Source organism: Simochromis diagramma, unplaced genomic scaffold (assembly GCF_900408965.1).
Source record: "Simochromis diagramma unplaced genomic scaffold, fSimDia1.1 OVJJ01000343.1, whole genome shotgun sequence".
Classification (NCBI taxonomy): domain Eukaryota; kingdom Metazoa; phylum Chordata; class Actinopteri; order Cichliformes; family Cichlidae; genus Simochromis; species Simochromis diagramma.
Genome location: NW_024386831.1, coordinates 3,675,586 through 3,690,412, shown reverse-complemented (window position 1 = coordinate 3,690,412; position 14,827 = coordinate 3,675,586). Strand labels below are relative to the sequence as shown.

Below are 14,827 nucleotides of genomic sequence, written 5' to 3'. Positions count from 1 at the left end.
TGCAAAAATATGGGAACTGAGGAGAGCAGCTGAAGGACTTTTTGGGAGATGAATGTTGTCTCATTCTTGTCAGGTAGAGGACCATAGCTGCTCAACAGTCCTGGTTCAGCTTTGTCGCATGTTTCATGTCATGATCCTTCAAATGTTCACAGCTGTTCAAAGCTCTGAACTGCAGACAGGTCAGTTCAGCACCCGGACTCTTCTACTATGAAGCCATGCTGCTAGAAGAGCTGCAGTATTTGATTAAGCATTGTCTTATTGAAATATGCGTCTGGATCCGAATGTATGTTCCTCTAAAAGCTCTGCATACCTTTTAGCATTGGTGGTACCTTTCTATCATCTTTGAATGATAGAGCTTTAACCTGCATTTGTGAACAGCGTAGTGAACTGTTTTCACGGACAGTGGTTTGTGCAAGTGTTTATGGCTGTTTTGATGCAGTGCAGTGCTCCATGAGGCATCCGATAGTGATTTTCAGCCCTCCTTATGCACAGATTTCTCCAGGTTATGTTAAAAATATTATGTAGTGTAGCTGATTAGATATTGTACTTCATACCATTTACTTTATAGCTTTAATTTAATTGCATTATTTAAAATTACCTGGCAGTAAAGAAGTAATCAAAGTCATGTCCTGTTGCAACATTACATTGATACTCTGTGCATTCAGTTATGAAATGTAGATGATTCTGCACAATATGTACTTTAAGTATAAAATTAGTTACTTTGAGTATACTATCCTGTTATTAAGTAGCACAATAGAGTAAAAAATATCAGGAGACAGTCAATGAAAGTTAAAAAGAAATCCTGTGAAATATTAATTTTACTATTAGAATTTAAGTTTTAGTTTTTTAGCTCATTATATGGATTTTTTGATTGCTGGTTGAACACTAGGTGCAAAACAAAGCAATAAAATCTTCCAGTGTACTCTATTTTAATTTGTAACTTTGTAACTGAGACAAAAGATTTGCATTTCTCAAATCCATAAAATCCTTCAAGCGCTTCAGTATTAGTTCTTCAACCCTGGTGTGAGGAGTTTGCAGAGTGAATGAATCTCTGGGGTATGTAGTCAAGTGAGGTTAAAGGGCTTTTCATGCAATGATGCTTCCCCCTGCTGGATCATTTGTAAAGTAGTGACCAGAGTCAACAGAGCTGCCCGCTTTTAACCTTTCTTTAACCTGTCTTTCTATTGGATACAAAAATACTTACAAAGCTGCACAGCTATCCTCCATAACTTTCTTCTATTCCTGGACACTATCCTGTGTAACGCTGTGTGAGACTGTTACATCATTTCAAAGTCGGTTTATTGTCTTGTAAGTGTATATGTCACGTAATGTACTTGAAAATAACGATGGGAAAGCCGCACAAACTTCAAGCAGTTATTTCCTGCACCCAGTCTCTTTCCTGAATCTTTTAGCTGCCACAGAAATCGATTTATGTTCAGGAAAGATGGTGAATCTCTGTGAACTTCGATAAGAACCGACAGCGGTTTTAGACCCTGAAACTAAGGAAGCAACAACATGAAAACCAGATTACCAGAAGTACTAAAACATATTACTGAGGACACTAATAGACTATGAGAGGACGGACATACAGAAATATAAGAGGTCCAGGACCTTGACAGCATCCACGCTGAACGTAAATGAGCTGGATTACCCCCAAGATGTAACCGTGAGGATGCAAGGAGCAGAAATACTGAAGGTGAACAAGTTTAAGTACCTGGGGTCAACCATCCAAAGCAACGGGCGATGCACGGGAGAGGTGAAGAAGAGAGTGCAGGCAGGGTGGAGTGGGTGGAAAGGAGTGAAAGGGAAAGTTTGCAACATGGTAGGGAGACCTGCCACAATGTATGGTTTGGAGTCAGTGGCAGGAGGCATAGATATGGAGAACATGCAGACGATTGGTATGACAGAGGCGAATGCTATGGACAGGGTGGCAGATAAAGCCAAAGCTGACAACACTTCAATAAAAACCGAGACTCCGATCGATGCACGAGAAGAAGAAGCACACTTTTTTTCTTTTTATAATCTGTACCTACCTTCTCTTGTATCTTCAGTAACAATGCCGAAAATGTTATACCTTCAGATTTCCCTGTTAGAAAAAGCCAATTAATTGCTTCCATTTAACACTACAACTCAACCAGTATCTTTTGACTGAATAATAAAGCCTATCTATGAAAAGCCTTCAGCTGATCCAACATGCTGCAGCTAGAGTCCTGACAGGGATTAAGAAGAGAGAACATATTTCTCCCATACCGGCTTCTCTTCACTGGTTCCCTGTTAAATCCAGAATCCAATCTAAAATCCTGCTTCTCACACACAAGTTCTTGAACAATCAGTCCCCATCTTGTCTTAATTACCTTATAGTACCATATCACCCCATTAGAGCACTTCACTCTTGCATTGCAGGCCTACTTGTTGTTCCTAGAGTATTTGAAAGTAGAATGGGAGGCAGAGCCTTCAGTTTTCAGGCCCTTCTTCTATAGAACCAGCTTCCAGTTTGGATTCAGAAGACAGACACTATCTCTGCTTTTAAGATCAGGCTTAACACTTTCCTTATATAGCAATCCTAATTAACTCGCTTGATCACGTAACATATAAATTAACACATTAGTACACTGTGCAGATTAATAACAGACACAATTACATAGACTTTATCAGAAAAACCTATTTTACCTTAACAAAGATATATAATTTGAGTAAAATGAAGATAAACAATTAACAGAAACTGAACAATTCACCTCATTCAGTCTTTTGAGTGTAACATGTATTACATAACATACTTTCAGAGTACTTTCAGACATGTGGCTTAGGTACAAGGTGATATAGAGATTAAAAAGCGTTTTTTCTTTCTCTGTCTCTCTCTCATGCTCACTTTCTTTTTGTCTTGTCCCACTTTCCAGCACATGCTGCTCCTTTTTCTCCAAACTTCTAACAAAGAAAATGTTGTAGTCATTTTAGTTTCCTTCAAAAAGTGTTAACTCAGTTAAAGGTTTTCATGAAGTTAGCACTGTTGCCTCACAGCAAAAAAAGGTCCTGAGTTCGACTCTACCATCAGGCTGGAGTCCTTTCTGTGTGGAGTTGCATGTTCTCCCTGTGTTTGCGTGGGTTCTCTCTGGGTACTCCAGCTTCCTTCCACAGTCCAATGGCATTCAGTTGGTGGGGTTAAGTTGACTGGTGATTCTAAATTGCTCATAGGTGTGAATGTGAGCATGAATGGTTGTTGGATTCTCTGTGTTAGCCCTGCAACAGACTGGCGATGTCTCCAAGATGTACCCTGCCTCTCACCCTGTGGTAGCTGGGATAGCCTCCTGTCCCCCATTCCCCAGCTCAACTCTGACAAGGACAATAACTGAATAAACTAAATAAACTGCACAGATGGATAAAACCTGTCATACATTGCATTATATATTATATATATATATACAATAATCATCTTTTATTGAATTGATTTTTAAAAAAAAAACAGTTTAGATGTGTTTTTCTATTAGAAAAAGTTCATCTGATGATTTTCAAATCACGTAAAGGAATGAAAAAATAAAGGAGGTTAAAGATTTTAAGTTTTTAGGAATAATTTTAGATTTACATCTCAAATTTGATAAGCATGTAAAGAAGATTTCAAAGATGGTTAAGGTTAATCTGACTTGTCTTAAGTTAACTCGGCATTACATACCCACTTCAGCACCTCAGTTATTTATGCATTTGTTAAGGGTTCAGATATTGAGGAGGGATACAGGAGGAAATCCAAATAACAACACTGATCCGGCCGGGTGGAGTCAAACGATGAGTTTAATGAACACACGTGTGTGAGATGAACACTGTACGCAGACAGCGTCGATCTCACTCGAACAATACACAATCAGTTGTTTTTATACCATCAGGGAAATTTATGACGCCCCCTCATGCGTCATCACATGCATAAGTTTCAAAACCACAATGACTTTTAACACAGTTTGAAAAAGCAACATCGCCTCGTCTCCATGCCAGGTGTCTTCCTGTCGCTGCCGGACGCTCGCTTATCGTCTGGAACATCAGCAGCAGTTCTGCAACAAACTGTTCTTTTGCAGGCACAATTTTGCAGTCACAAGCAAAATATGATTAACCTCTCACCTAAAAATGAGTCTATCTACTGTGTGTGTGTGTCAACCTGAAATGCACTCAGTTTCACCTCTCACCTCACCAGCTAAACCTTGTAACCTTTCCACCAGACCAGAGGCTCATCCTTATGTGTAATAACCTAACTGAAACTATATCTGTAATATGTTGAATAAATGTTTTAATCAAGAACCTCTACTAAAAGCTTAATCAAAAGATATAAATGAATAAAAGACAATAATGAATAACCTGGTTAGTCAAATAGCATCCTCCCAACAGCTCCTCAAAGTAACTTACCCTTAGACTCTGCTTTAGTTTCACTTTCACAAGCACACTCTGCAAAAGCCTGCGCTTCCTGTCTACTTTGGCACAGAGTGTACTCAGAGTTAGGCCTTTCTTTTATAATGCAATGTAATCTACATATAAACATTTAAGATTATGAAAAGCATTCCAAAGCATTTAAGATTATAGATTTAACTCAACAGTTTAAAGTGGTTATAACTGCACCTGTAATAAAGGCTAATTGGGTGCCAATATGTTTAAACATCTGAATACAATATCAATGCTGTAGATTATGTTATTAATGCAATGATAATGATGATGACCATGAACAATAGCAGTAAAATATTTCTCTGATCTCCACACATTCCATGATATTCTCTCAATTTTCATATTTTATGACAGTTTGGACTCAAGCAGCACCATCTACAGTTCAGCATCCTTATATAATCAATTTTTGAAAATAATGGATAAAAAATCTGTTTGGTGGAATCATTGTCACATTTTAAAGAAATATAATTGACTTAGTTTAGGAGCTTCAATCACTTGTGTTGTCTTAAATTACCCTTCAAGTGTATAAATAGGCTGGTCCCAGAGTGTCTTAATAGATACATCCAAAGACAAGATAGTAATCGCATTACTAGGAGTATAGTGAATGGCAACTGCAAAATATCATATCGCAGATCTAAATTTGGACAATCAGCGTTTTCCATAAAGGCTTGCCATCTGATATCAAATTGATTACAGATATTAGTTCCTTTAAATTGAAGGTTAAAAGTTAGTTAAAGGGAAATCAGAGCTGTAGTGATTTCAATTAATCTTTTTTTTGTGGGGTTTGTTTGTTTGTTTTTACATTGTCTGTTAATTGTAGCTGTATTCATGGTGTATTTTGGTTTCATGAAAATGTATGTTTTAACTCTGTGTATTGTGAATGTAAGCCCAACAAGGGACAATTGTTGAAAATTAGCTATAGCTGTAATGTTATGTGCAGCACATCAGTTTTATGTTTTATACTTGGACTATGTTAAACTGCACTGTCTGTTTTAAATAAAGAATTATTATTATATCACTAAGTACACTAAGAGATTATGAGAGGATGGATATACAGAACTATAAGCTGACTGCTGCAGTACATACATAGAGGAACAGTGTTAAGTTGAACTCTTATAGCATTACTTTGATGACACAACATTTAAAATTGGATGAGTTTAGGCATTTCAATTTGTGATTACAAAGGTTTAAAATCCTCTGCTCCCGTCTCACTGACTTAATACAAACCACCATCACTCAGTCTGCTGTCTTTTCTTATCTTCTGTCCACAAAGTGCAAATTTAGTTGTTTGTCTGGTATCAGAACCGTGCGGCTGATGGATCTCAGCTCTCCCAGTGTGGGGTCGGGTTTGATTTCAAACTGCCTGATAAGCTGTGAAAAAAAAATAGAGTTAGTGAGTTGTCTGAAACGTGGATGACAATTGATTTGAATATAGACAAATGTATTATCCCACACAGTCACAAACAACAGAGATGCATAAGACACATATATACCCTTCAGCATTAATGAAGCCGTTCCAGATTTCCGTCAGATTTTTTCCCACTTCCCATGAGACCCCTCCCCCCCCAAACCCCCGCACTTATTGTTGGACACACCTGGGTCACATTTTAAAAAAAAAATATCCAGGAGTTTCCCTGGGATGTTCAGCAGTTTTTTCTCCTTCTTGTCACTTACTTGAAACAGGAGCAGATACATCTCGAGCTCAGCAATCCTGCGACCGACACAGCCTCTTACTCCAAAGCCAAACGGGATGGAGCCGAAGGGGTTTGGCCTCTCACGGCCGTCTCGGAGCCATCGCTCTGGCTTAAATGTGAACGAGTCGGGGAATGTGTCCTCATCATGGCTGATGGCATAGTGACAAAAGGTGAACGGCGTCTGTAAAGCAATCAACAACTGGAAGTCAACACAATATGGAATACTGATCCTCACTTATAACACAATAGCCTTTTTATATCCAGGCATCATAAATATGTCCTATTAAGTTAATACAAAAAGCACTCACAAACAATCTAACAATGGTTAAAAGCAGACCTACTTTTTTTGGAAACTCATATCCACCAATAGAAACATTCTTTTCTGCAATGATCCTCGCATTCATAGAAACAACAGGATACATCCTGCAAGACAAGTTATTTTTTGTTTGCATGTTACTTTAGGCTGGTTCATAGTCTGGCTTCTTCTTATGCAATAAGAATATTGACTGATGAATTAGTCTACATTTAACCTGTTAAGAGCCATGAGTTCAAATAAAACCCATTTTGGCTGCTAAATAGACAAACTTCAGGAAACTCGAAGCTTATTTTCACTTTCAAAGATTTTCAGTTTGGCTGTTACAAATATGTGAAAACTATCTACTAAAAACATGTTTGTTTCCTGCATTAATCGCTTCAGTTAAAGCTAAATCGCAGCAGTCTCACCTCAGCGTCTCTTTGATAACTGCCTTTAAATACGACATGCCAGTGATGTCAGCAGCGGTGGGGATCCGGTCTAATGGTACCATAGTGGACACTTCTTTATAGAGTCTTTCCTGGATATCAGGGTTCTTGGAAAGCTCGTGCAAAGCCCACGTGAGAGTGTTGGAGGTCTTGGGAGTTTAAAAAATGTGAAAGTAAACTTTTGAAGACATATATGCTGAGCCTTGCATACATGTACATGCAAAAGAAAAGTGAATACACTGAGTGGCGAGCTTTGATGATTAGAGCCGTGCAGAGTGCCTTTTTACATGTGATGTTTTATTACTAGTATTGGTATTCCATTTACCGTGTCCACTCCAGCTAAGAGGAGCTCAGTGACGCTGCCATACACATCTTTAGTGCTCATCTGCGTGTTTGAGAGTAGGTATGTCAGGTATTCACCCTCCACATCCTGCTTGTTGTCAACCCGCTGCTGAATCATCTCCAACTTCTTGTCAATCAATTTTTTGGCTAGAACAGGTGCATAAAAATGGTGCAAAAATAAATAAATAAATAAAATAGTTGGAACACTGTATAATATCAGTCAAAACAGAATGCAGTCATTTACTCATAAACCCATATTTTACTAGCAACAGGACATAGGATGAAATATACTGTATCAACTGAGACAATTTATTATTTCATGAAACATATTAGCTTGGGTTCAATTTGATGGAAACAACATATCTTTAAAACGTAGTGACAGTTGCACCAAACTGGCAACAGTTCAGTACCATCAGTACCATAACTGGTACTTTTATATCTTTTATATCCATAACTGGATATAAAAAAAGAGCATCTTACAGAGGCAGTGTTTCTCAGAGGTAAAGATAGATTATTCACCAATCTGCAACAAAAGACCATAATCTAGAAATGCTGCCATCTACTCTGGGACAAAGCTCATTTAAAATAGAGGCAAAGTGGAAAACTGATCTGTTTGTTTGTTTCACTTTATTAAAGACACACATGGGCCCATAAAAAAATCAATTCCATAGCGTTACACAGTTATATAAAGGCTAAAATGTCAATGGTTCCATAATTTTGAATAAAACCTAACTGAACTTAGTGCAGGGTCAGTCAGAGATACAGTTATATGGGTCCGCTGCCACTGGCCAGCGAGCCTTGAAGCTACAAATGCTGGCCTAGGACCACCTGGTGGCATGATGGGAACACCCACGAGGACAGCCATGGCTGGTAATAACGGACCGACTGGTCCTGGCCCCACGAAGGCCACCGACTAACCCTTTTTCATCTGGGTTTTCTGCACAGGTCCCGGCCGTTACGGACACCATGCCCAGCTCACCTAGGGCTGCATAGGCATTGGGGCAGGAATGCTGGAGGTGTGGGCAACCGGGGTATCTCCGTTGGGACTGCCCGTTAATGGAGGTGGGACAGGTGCTACGTATTGCCAGCCCTCCGATGCCCTACCCTGATTCAGGAGAGACATACCGTGTACCGGTAAGGTGCCCAGGGGGTATATGCCAGGCTTTAGTGAACTCGGGCTGTACGCAGACCCTGGTCCACCAAACCCTGCTGGAGGCTGAGTGGGTGGAGGTGAAGTGTGTGCACGGGGACATTCATAAATATCCCTCAGTGCAAATAGAAATTAGATATCAGGAAATCTGGAATCTGGTCCGGCGGACGGAGCAGTGCCAGGCAGCGCTTGTGCGGGTGAAAAAAGCCCCCTGTGGATAACTGCTGTTCCACACACCTAACAGCTCCCTCCTTTTTATTCTGCAGACCGAGGAAATGAACCATTCGGCTTGTTATCAGCACTCAGTTCAAAAGTCTGTATCTCAGATGGTATATGGTGCATCAGTACCTGTGAAAGTCTGGAAATGCTCCATAAATGCTGAAAGGTATCGCATTGCATATTTCATCAGGATAATGTTAAACTGCATACTGCATCTATTCCAACAGCATGGCTTTTTACTAGATGAGTCCAAATGCTGAACCGGTCTGCCTGCGGTTTAGACCTTTCACCAACTGAAAACTTTCAGACCATCACGAAAAGTTCCTCTGGCAAGAGTCCAGCAGCTGGTCTCCTGTTGTTGTTGACTGTTGCTAAAAGAAGAGGACATGCTGCACAGTAGAAAACATGGCCCGTTTTGTTGCTGCCATTTGCCATGTGTCTCTGTACTGAAGCCCAGTTTTGGACCCAAAGTGCAGGATGCAGAGGACAGGACATGAAATCAATTTAACTTTAACTAAACCAAGAAAATTAAAGCAGAGGGTTACACAGCACGTGTATAAGGGAGAACATGACAAGGAATATAGACAAAACAAGAGGGAAGGGGGCAAAGTGGAGACACCTGGTGAGAAAAGCTGAACTGAATCCGAGCTGAATTGAACATAATGCACATGAGACAAGAAACTATCAAAATAAAACAGGAAATGAACAGTTGACAGATCCGCATACGTGGACTTTACACAGAAACAAAAAACAAATACTGGGACTAGACTTACTACACACATGTCTTTTTGACACATGACACTGAGGACTAAGCACAGATAAGACAAGGGAAGACACAGGAACAGACGAAGGCAAAAATAAAAGGGCACCCAAAGCATAAACTGAACATACATAACCTGTTACTAAAAACTGGGAGGAGCAAATTTGATGCCAAATACTAAATAGGGGTTTATAACACAAAATGCTGCACTCTGCTACTTCACCATATTACACTACATAGCACTACATCTCTGGATAAAAGATAAAAGATGCTGAATGGTGCACATGTAGTAAAGTAACTGTAAAAGGATTCTGAATCCTCAATAAGATAAGAAAAGCACTGTATAAATACCAGCTGATAGAGAATAAGGCCGTGGCTCCTTACGGGAAGTTGGTGCAAAACCCCCCCACAGATTTATTTTTGTCTTTTTATAATACTGTTTATTGTTTCCCAACTCTCTAAAACTTAACTAAAACATCAGGACTGTGAGGTTCAAACTGCTCACCAAAGCTGAAGATGCCCTCCCAGCCAGCAATGTAACGTCCCCAGTAGGGCAGCAGATTCCGGCTCCACTTGGGAAGAATAAACACTATCATGTTGTAGGAGAGCATCTGGGCTATGGAATTGATGAAATCTTGTGTACCACCAGGAATTTCCTCTTCCAGACAACCAAGCCTTGTCTCAAACAATATGGAGGCAATTCCTGAATGGATAAGAAAAAGAAAAGGCACTGAATCTAGCAACAAATTTTTTTTCTTAACTTTTAGCTTCCTTTAAACTTTAGTTTGAAAATAATATTTTTTTTATTTAGTTCATTAAACAAATATGTTATTTAGCATTCAGCATTTGCAGTTTTAACCATCAGGCTACCTTCTAGTGAAAACAGATAAAGCTCATTGGCAATGTTGGTCACAAAGTCTCCTGTTGGGCTGCACTGGCACAGACTGCGCATCTTCTTGGTGAAGTCTTTAACCACATCATTGATAATCCCAGAATACTGGGCCGAGTCCTTCGGATGCAGCATCCGCTTGTTAAGCACCACCCTCAGCTTGTACCACCTCTCTCCATCCCTGTTGGAACAGAAACATGTTTGCACTGAAATAAATAAATCCAAACGCAAACACAACAAAGAGTCTGAACTATGATACACTTATGCATCCATTATGGCTGATTTTCTGCTACATTTTTCCATTCAACCAGTTTTTAGCCAGAAAACTAAAGAGCTCACACTATTTTAAACCAGTTTGTCTTGTGAACAGAGTAACCCTTTGTGTTTAAAGTGCAGCACAACAGACAGACCTGACCTTCATTGACTACTTTGATTATTTACTGATATTTACTGACTGGTATCTGTCACGGCGAGTGGAGTGAGCCGTGTAGAGGAAATGAAAGAGGATCCAATTACAGGCACTTGCTGAGATGCGAATGTGGTTTATTGTAGAACAAAGATGGAAATGGCAAAACGGAACAAAAATAATCTATACTGAGACAAACTAAACTATTGAACAGCAAACATGAACACGAAGGAATGTAGACAAAGGTACATGATGGCGACAGCAGGGAAACCACACAGTAGATCTGCAGATGGACCAGCAACTACAACAACAGAAGACACGACTTAAATACACTCAGAGAATACAGGGAGATTACACACAGGTGGGGAACACAGCTGGAAGTAATTGACAAGAGGAGACAAGGGAGGCAAACTGAATACACTCACATAAGACACAGACTTTCACAATAAAACAGGAAACAAGAAATCATCACACAAGGACGCAGACTCGACACAGAGAGGCAGACAGAATATAACACATGGAACTCAAACTATGCTAAACATGAGACACAACCGAAGAACAAATCCTTAAACACGAATAAACAGAAACATAGAATTCTAATAATAATCAGCAAAGCACACGAGTCTCAGAAAACAATCCAAAAATGCAAAAATAAACTAAAACTTAAATAAGTTAGTTTTAGTTTATAAAATATAAGAAACTCAAAATGCTGGGTCGAAACGACCCAGAACCGTGACAGTATCACTGATGCCAAATTTAATCATTTAACATTTTTTGCCATTGGTGCATCGTTCTGATGCAGTATTTACTGATATCACATTGCTATTAGTGTTCCCTGCATCAGATTTCTTCAACAAGCCTGTGATGAGTTTATTAAACTGTGGCTCTGACTGTTGACCTAGAAAAACACCAGAGTATTACTTCTGGTGTTTTCCTCAAAATCCTCAAACTTTCTTGTAATTTCCAGCTTTTCATAATAATATGACAGATATTGGGTGTGGAGCCCGCTGTCTTCAGATAAACAACACAGTTTAAAATCTGCTCAGCCTTTTAGTTTCATTTGATTGCCTAATATGGTGGTTCTCAAACTGAGCCTTTGCAGATGATGAAGGAATGACCACCATCTGCAATATAAAATTTATTTTAGCAACATAAATAGGTTTACTGCTGCTACTGCACTGAGCTTGACAGAGCTAAAATTAATCCCCTTATATTGGCACCGGTTCATAAAACTTGTGGAGCATTAACATTTTTCTGATTTCTTATCTTTATGGAATATACCAGCCTGAGAGGAATCTATTTAACCCAAATAGGTCAAAAACAATCCCTTCCACTCATAATAAAACTCTTTCCCTGGAAATCTGTTACGTATTAGAATCTAAGCAATCACAATGAGATTATTTTTTTAGGTGGGGCAGCATTACTACACTGTTTGGTAGTCTTACTCTGTAAAAGGTCCATAGCCGAATCCTCTCATGTCACGATATTCCCTCCACACACTCATGTCTCCTCTACAAGGGAACTTCTCATCCTTCCTCAGCAGCTCGGCCAAAAGCTCTGGGGTGCTCAAGGATATTGATCTGAGTCCGTCTCTGTAAATGGGCCCATACAGCTGCTTCTCATAGATCTGACGGTGGAAAAGTGATAAAGGTAGAGCTGCATTCTTATAGAATAAAGATGAAGACATTTGGGGATTTTTGCAATGTGTAATTAAAAAAGCAGACATATTTAATCAGTCAGTAATCAGATGCCAGAGGTCAGTGTGTGCTGGAGTGGCTGCATGTGATTCATCAGAGAGAGAAAGCAGCCCAAGACTCTGTGTCAGTTAGCTGTGAGACAAGCTGATACTGTCTGAAGGTAACTATGGACAAAAAAGTCATACAACCAGCCCAACATTTTCTATTATTTATTGTCACTGGAGGAAAATGCAATCACTTGTAAACCTATGACCTCTCAGATTATCAAATTTGTCACCAGGGTTTCTGAAATGCATCAGGTGGAAAACACAAAACATCTTTGACATCGAACTGAAACAAGCACGTATCACTGTGAGTGAACATAATAAAGATCATGCACTGCAGCCTACCTGAAGCTCATGCATACGTTTGTAGAAACCCTGAAACACCACTCTGCAAAGAAATTCCAAGAAGCTGACATGTGGGAGATCTTCCACTGTCCGAGGCTTTTTCTGGATGGTGGAGAGGGCCCCTGAGGCAGGGGAGACCCTTGCAACCCCTCTGGAGCAGACTGGGGCCAGGGAGATAGGGCACGGCAGCAGTGAGCTGCATTTTCTCTTCACCAGTCTACTGGACAGCCATGCAGCCATTATGAGGGGAGAATAGAAAATACAGAGAGCTCCTATTGCATGCAGAAGACTAGCCATAAAGGGAGGCGCCACATCTTGCTAAATGTTTAACCCTTCCAGCCCAGCTCTTAAGGATCAACAAAGACAAGAAGCCACAAAGGACCACAAATGGAAAAATACCTAAACTCACATTTTTCTGCTCAGTAACAGTGAGATGGCTGCTTTTAAGCAAGCCTGACTATAGTGTCAAAGTAAATCAATGACTGTTTCTAGTTACTGAATCAAAAGAATGCTTTTAATTTAAAACACATTTGTGTGATGAGCGAAACAGATGTGAGATCTGATCAACACGACTTTCAGTCTCCAGCAAACATGCTTTGGATACTGCAAGAGTTATATTTTTGTATGTGTCTCATCTCAGTACCCTCCTACTGTGCTGTACAGTGAATACAGAAAGGCAAGCAGAGGTGATAGAGCTCCACTTCCACACCCTTTAATCATACACAACAAAAAAAGACCAGTCTAGTACAGTCAGTCATGTGAAACAGAAAGTATATGCTTCCTTTTCTAAAGTTGCTTCAAAAGGACTTCAGAGGACAAGTAGCAACCAGGTGCTTCTTATGAAATACACTTTATTAACTGATCATTAGTAAGAGTAATCGCCTGTGTAAAAGCAGACGTTTTGGCAGTTTTCTGGTCTGAAGCATTCAGGTGCATGTTACCATAATGCCACAATCTTCCCAGAAGTGGGCATCCCAATTAATTCACCCAAGATCGCATCGTGCAGCCCTCAGAGAAACTGTAAAAAAAAACAACCCTGAGCTCCATCTCAAACTCTGAAGGCCTCAGTCAGCATGATAGTTCATGATAGCACAATTAAAAAAAGACTGAGCAAGTTTGGAAGAGTTGCCAGGAGAAATCCTCTACTCTAAAAAGAGCAGGGCAGCACAGGTTATGTTCAGAAAGCTGCATCTGAACAAACCGCAAAACTTGCGGACCGATGAGACCATACGACCAGATGTTTGATCAGCATGCATAGAAGTATGTTTGGAGATAACTAAACACATTATAGCAACAGTGAAGCAAGGTAGTGAAGGGGTGATGATTTGGGCAGCTTGCAGTCTTCAAGTCAACCATAAGGTCCTCATTGTACCGAAGCATTCTGTCACATGTGGTGATGGACATGTGGTGGTGTGACCTCAAAAGAGCTGTGAATGAATGAATGCTCAATGGCCTAAAACAACAATGTAAAACAAAGTGGATGCTAGACTGATAAATAGAAAACAATTATGTTATCACTGCTAAATGTGGTTCTATCATGGGGTGCACTTAGGTGTTCAGAAGCTTCTTCTGCATTTTACTTCAGTTTTTGTCAAATAAATCACATCGTGTAAATAGGCAGTGTCTTATTTTTCACCTCATTTTAAGGCTTGCTGCTGATTTATGTGTGAAAACTATAACTTTAACTACAACTATAACCAGGGCTGGACTGGAACAAAAGAATCGGCCCGGGCACTTTGACTAGAGACCGGCCCACCAGGTATTATAGGAAAAGCCATAAAGCCTTTGAATGAAAACAAACGCTGTTGTCACAGTGACGTACAGTCTTGTTGGTATATGTATGATTTCTATACATTTTACATCAGATAAAAACTTTGGTTGTAAGATTCAGATAATTATTTGTTAAAAGCGAGACATTTTAAATGAGAAAAAGAAAGAAAAGTATTTCTTTGTGCCCCCCTTTCCCTGTTAATGCCCTACATGGCCCCCTGGCAAAACTTTGCTAGACCCGCCCCTGCACAGTTACCAGCTGTCAGCTACTTAGAAAAGGATCCTGGTGTTATTTGTCTCTCAGAAACAGTTCATGACTTCCCATCAACTCATTCATGTCACCTAAAAGGT

The 14,827-nt window shown here is 39.8% G+C and overlaps 1 protein-coding gene across 1 annotated transcript; it reads right to left on the bottom strand.

Annotated features, from left to right (window-relative positions):
* Positions 1–3,765: 3,765 nt before the first annotated feature.
* Positions 3,766–14,509, bottom strand: LOC120730941 (sterol 26-hydroxylase, mitochondrial). The gene is made up of 9 exons (XM_040027564.1): positions 12,707–14,509; positions 12,066–12,247; positions 10,196–10,395; positions 9,831–10,028; positions 7,180–7,343; positions 6,837–7,003; positions 6,455–6,536; positions 6,094–6,294; positions 3,766–5,790 (listed from the first exon to the last, which is right to left on the bottom strand). Exons 1-9 carry the CDS (start codon positions 13,001–13,003, stop codon positions 5,674–5,676), a joined length of 1,608 nt encoding a protein of 535 aa, XP_039883498.1. The 5' UTR covers positions 13,004–14,509; the 3' UTR covers positions 3,766–5,673.
* Positions 14,510–14,827: the final 318 nt, after the last annotated feature.

What these genes read in the sequence shown, in the direction of transcription:
- LOC120730941 (XM_040027564.1), bottom strand. Translation starts at nt 13,003, where the DNA reads ATGGCTAGTCTTCTGCATGCAATAGGAGCTCTCTGTATTTTCTATTCT. An exon ending in AACGTATGCATGAGCTTCAG is followed by an intron (nt 12,248 to 12,706) that starts GTAGGCTGCAGT and finishes TTCCACCGTCAG; the next exon opens with ATCTATGAGAAGCAGCTGTA. An exon ending in GGAGGGCATCTTCAGCTTTG is followed by an intron (nt 7,344 to 9,830) that starts GTGAGCAGTTTG and finishes CACCTGTTCTAG; the next exon opens with CCAAAAAATTGATTGACAAG.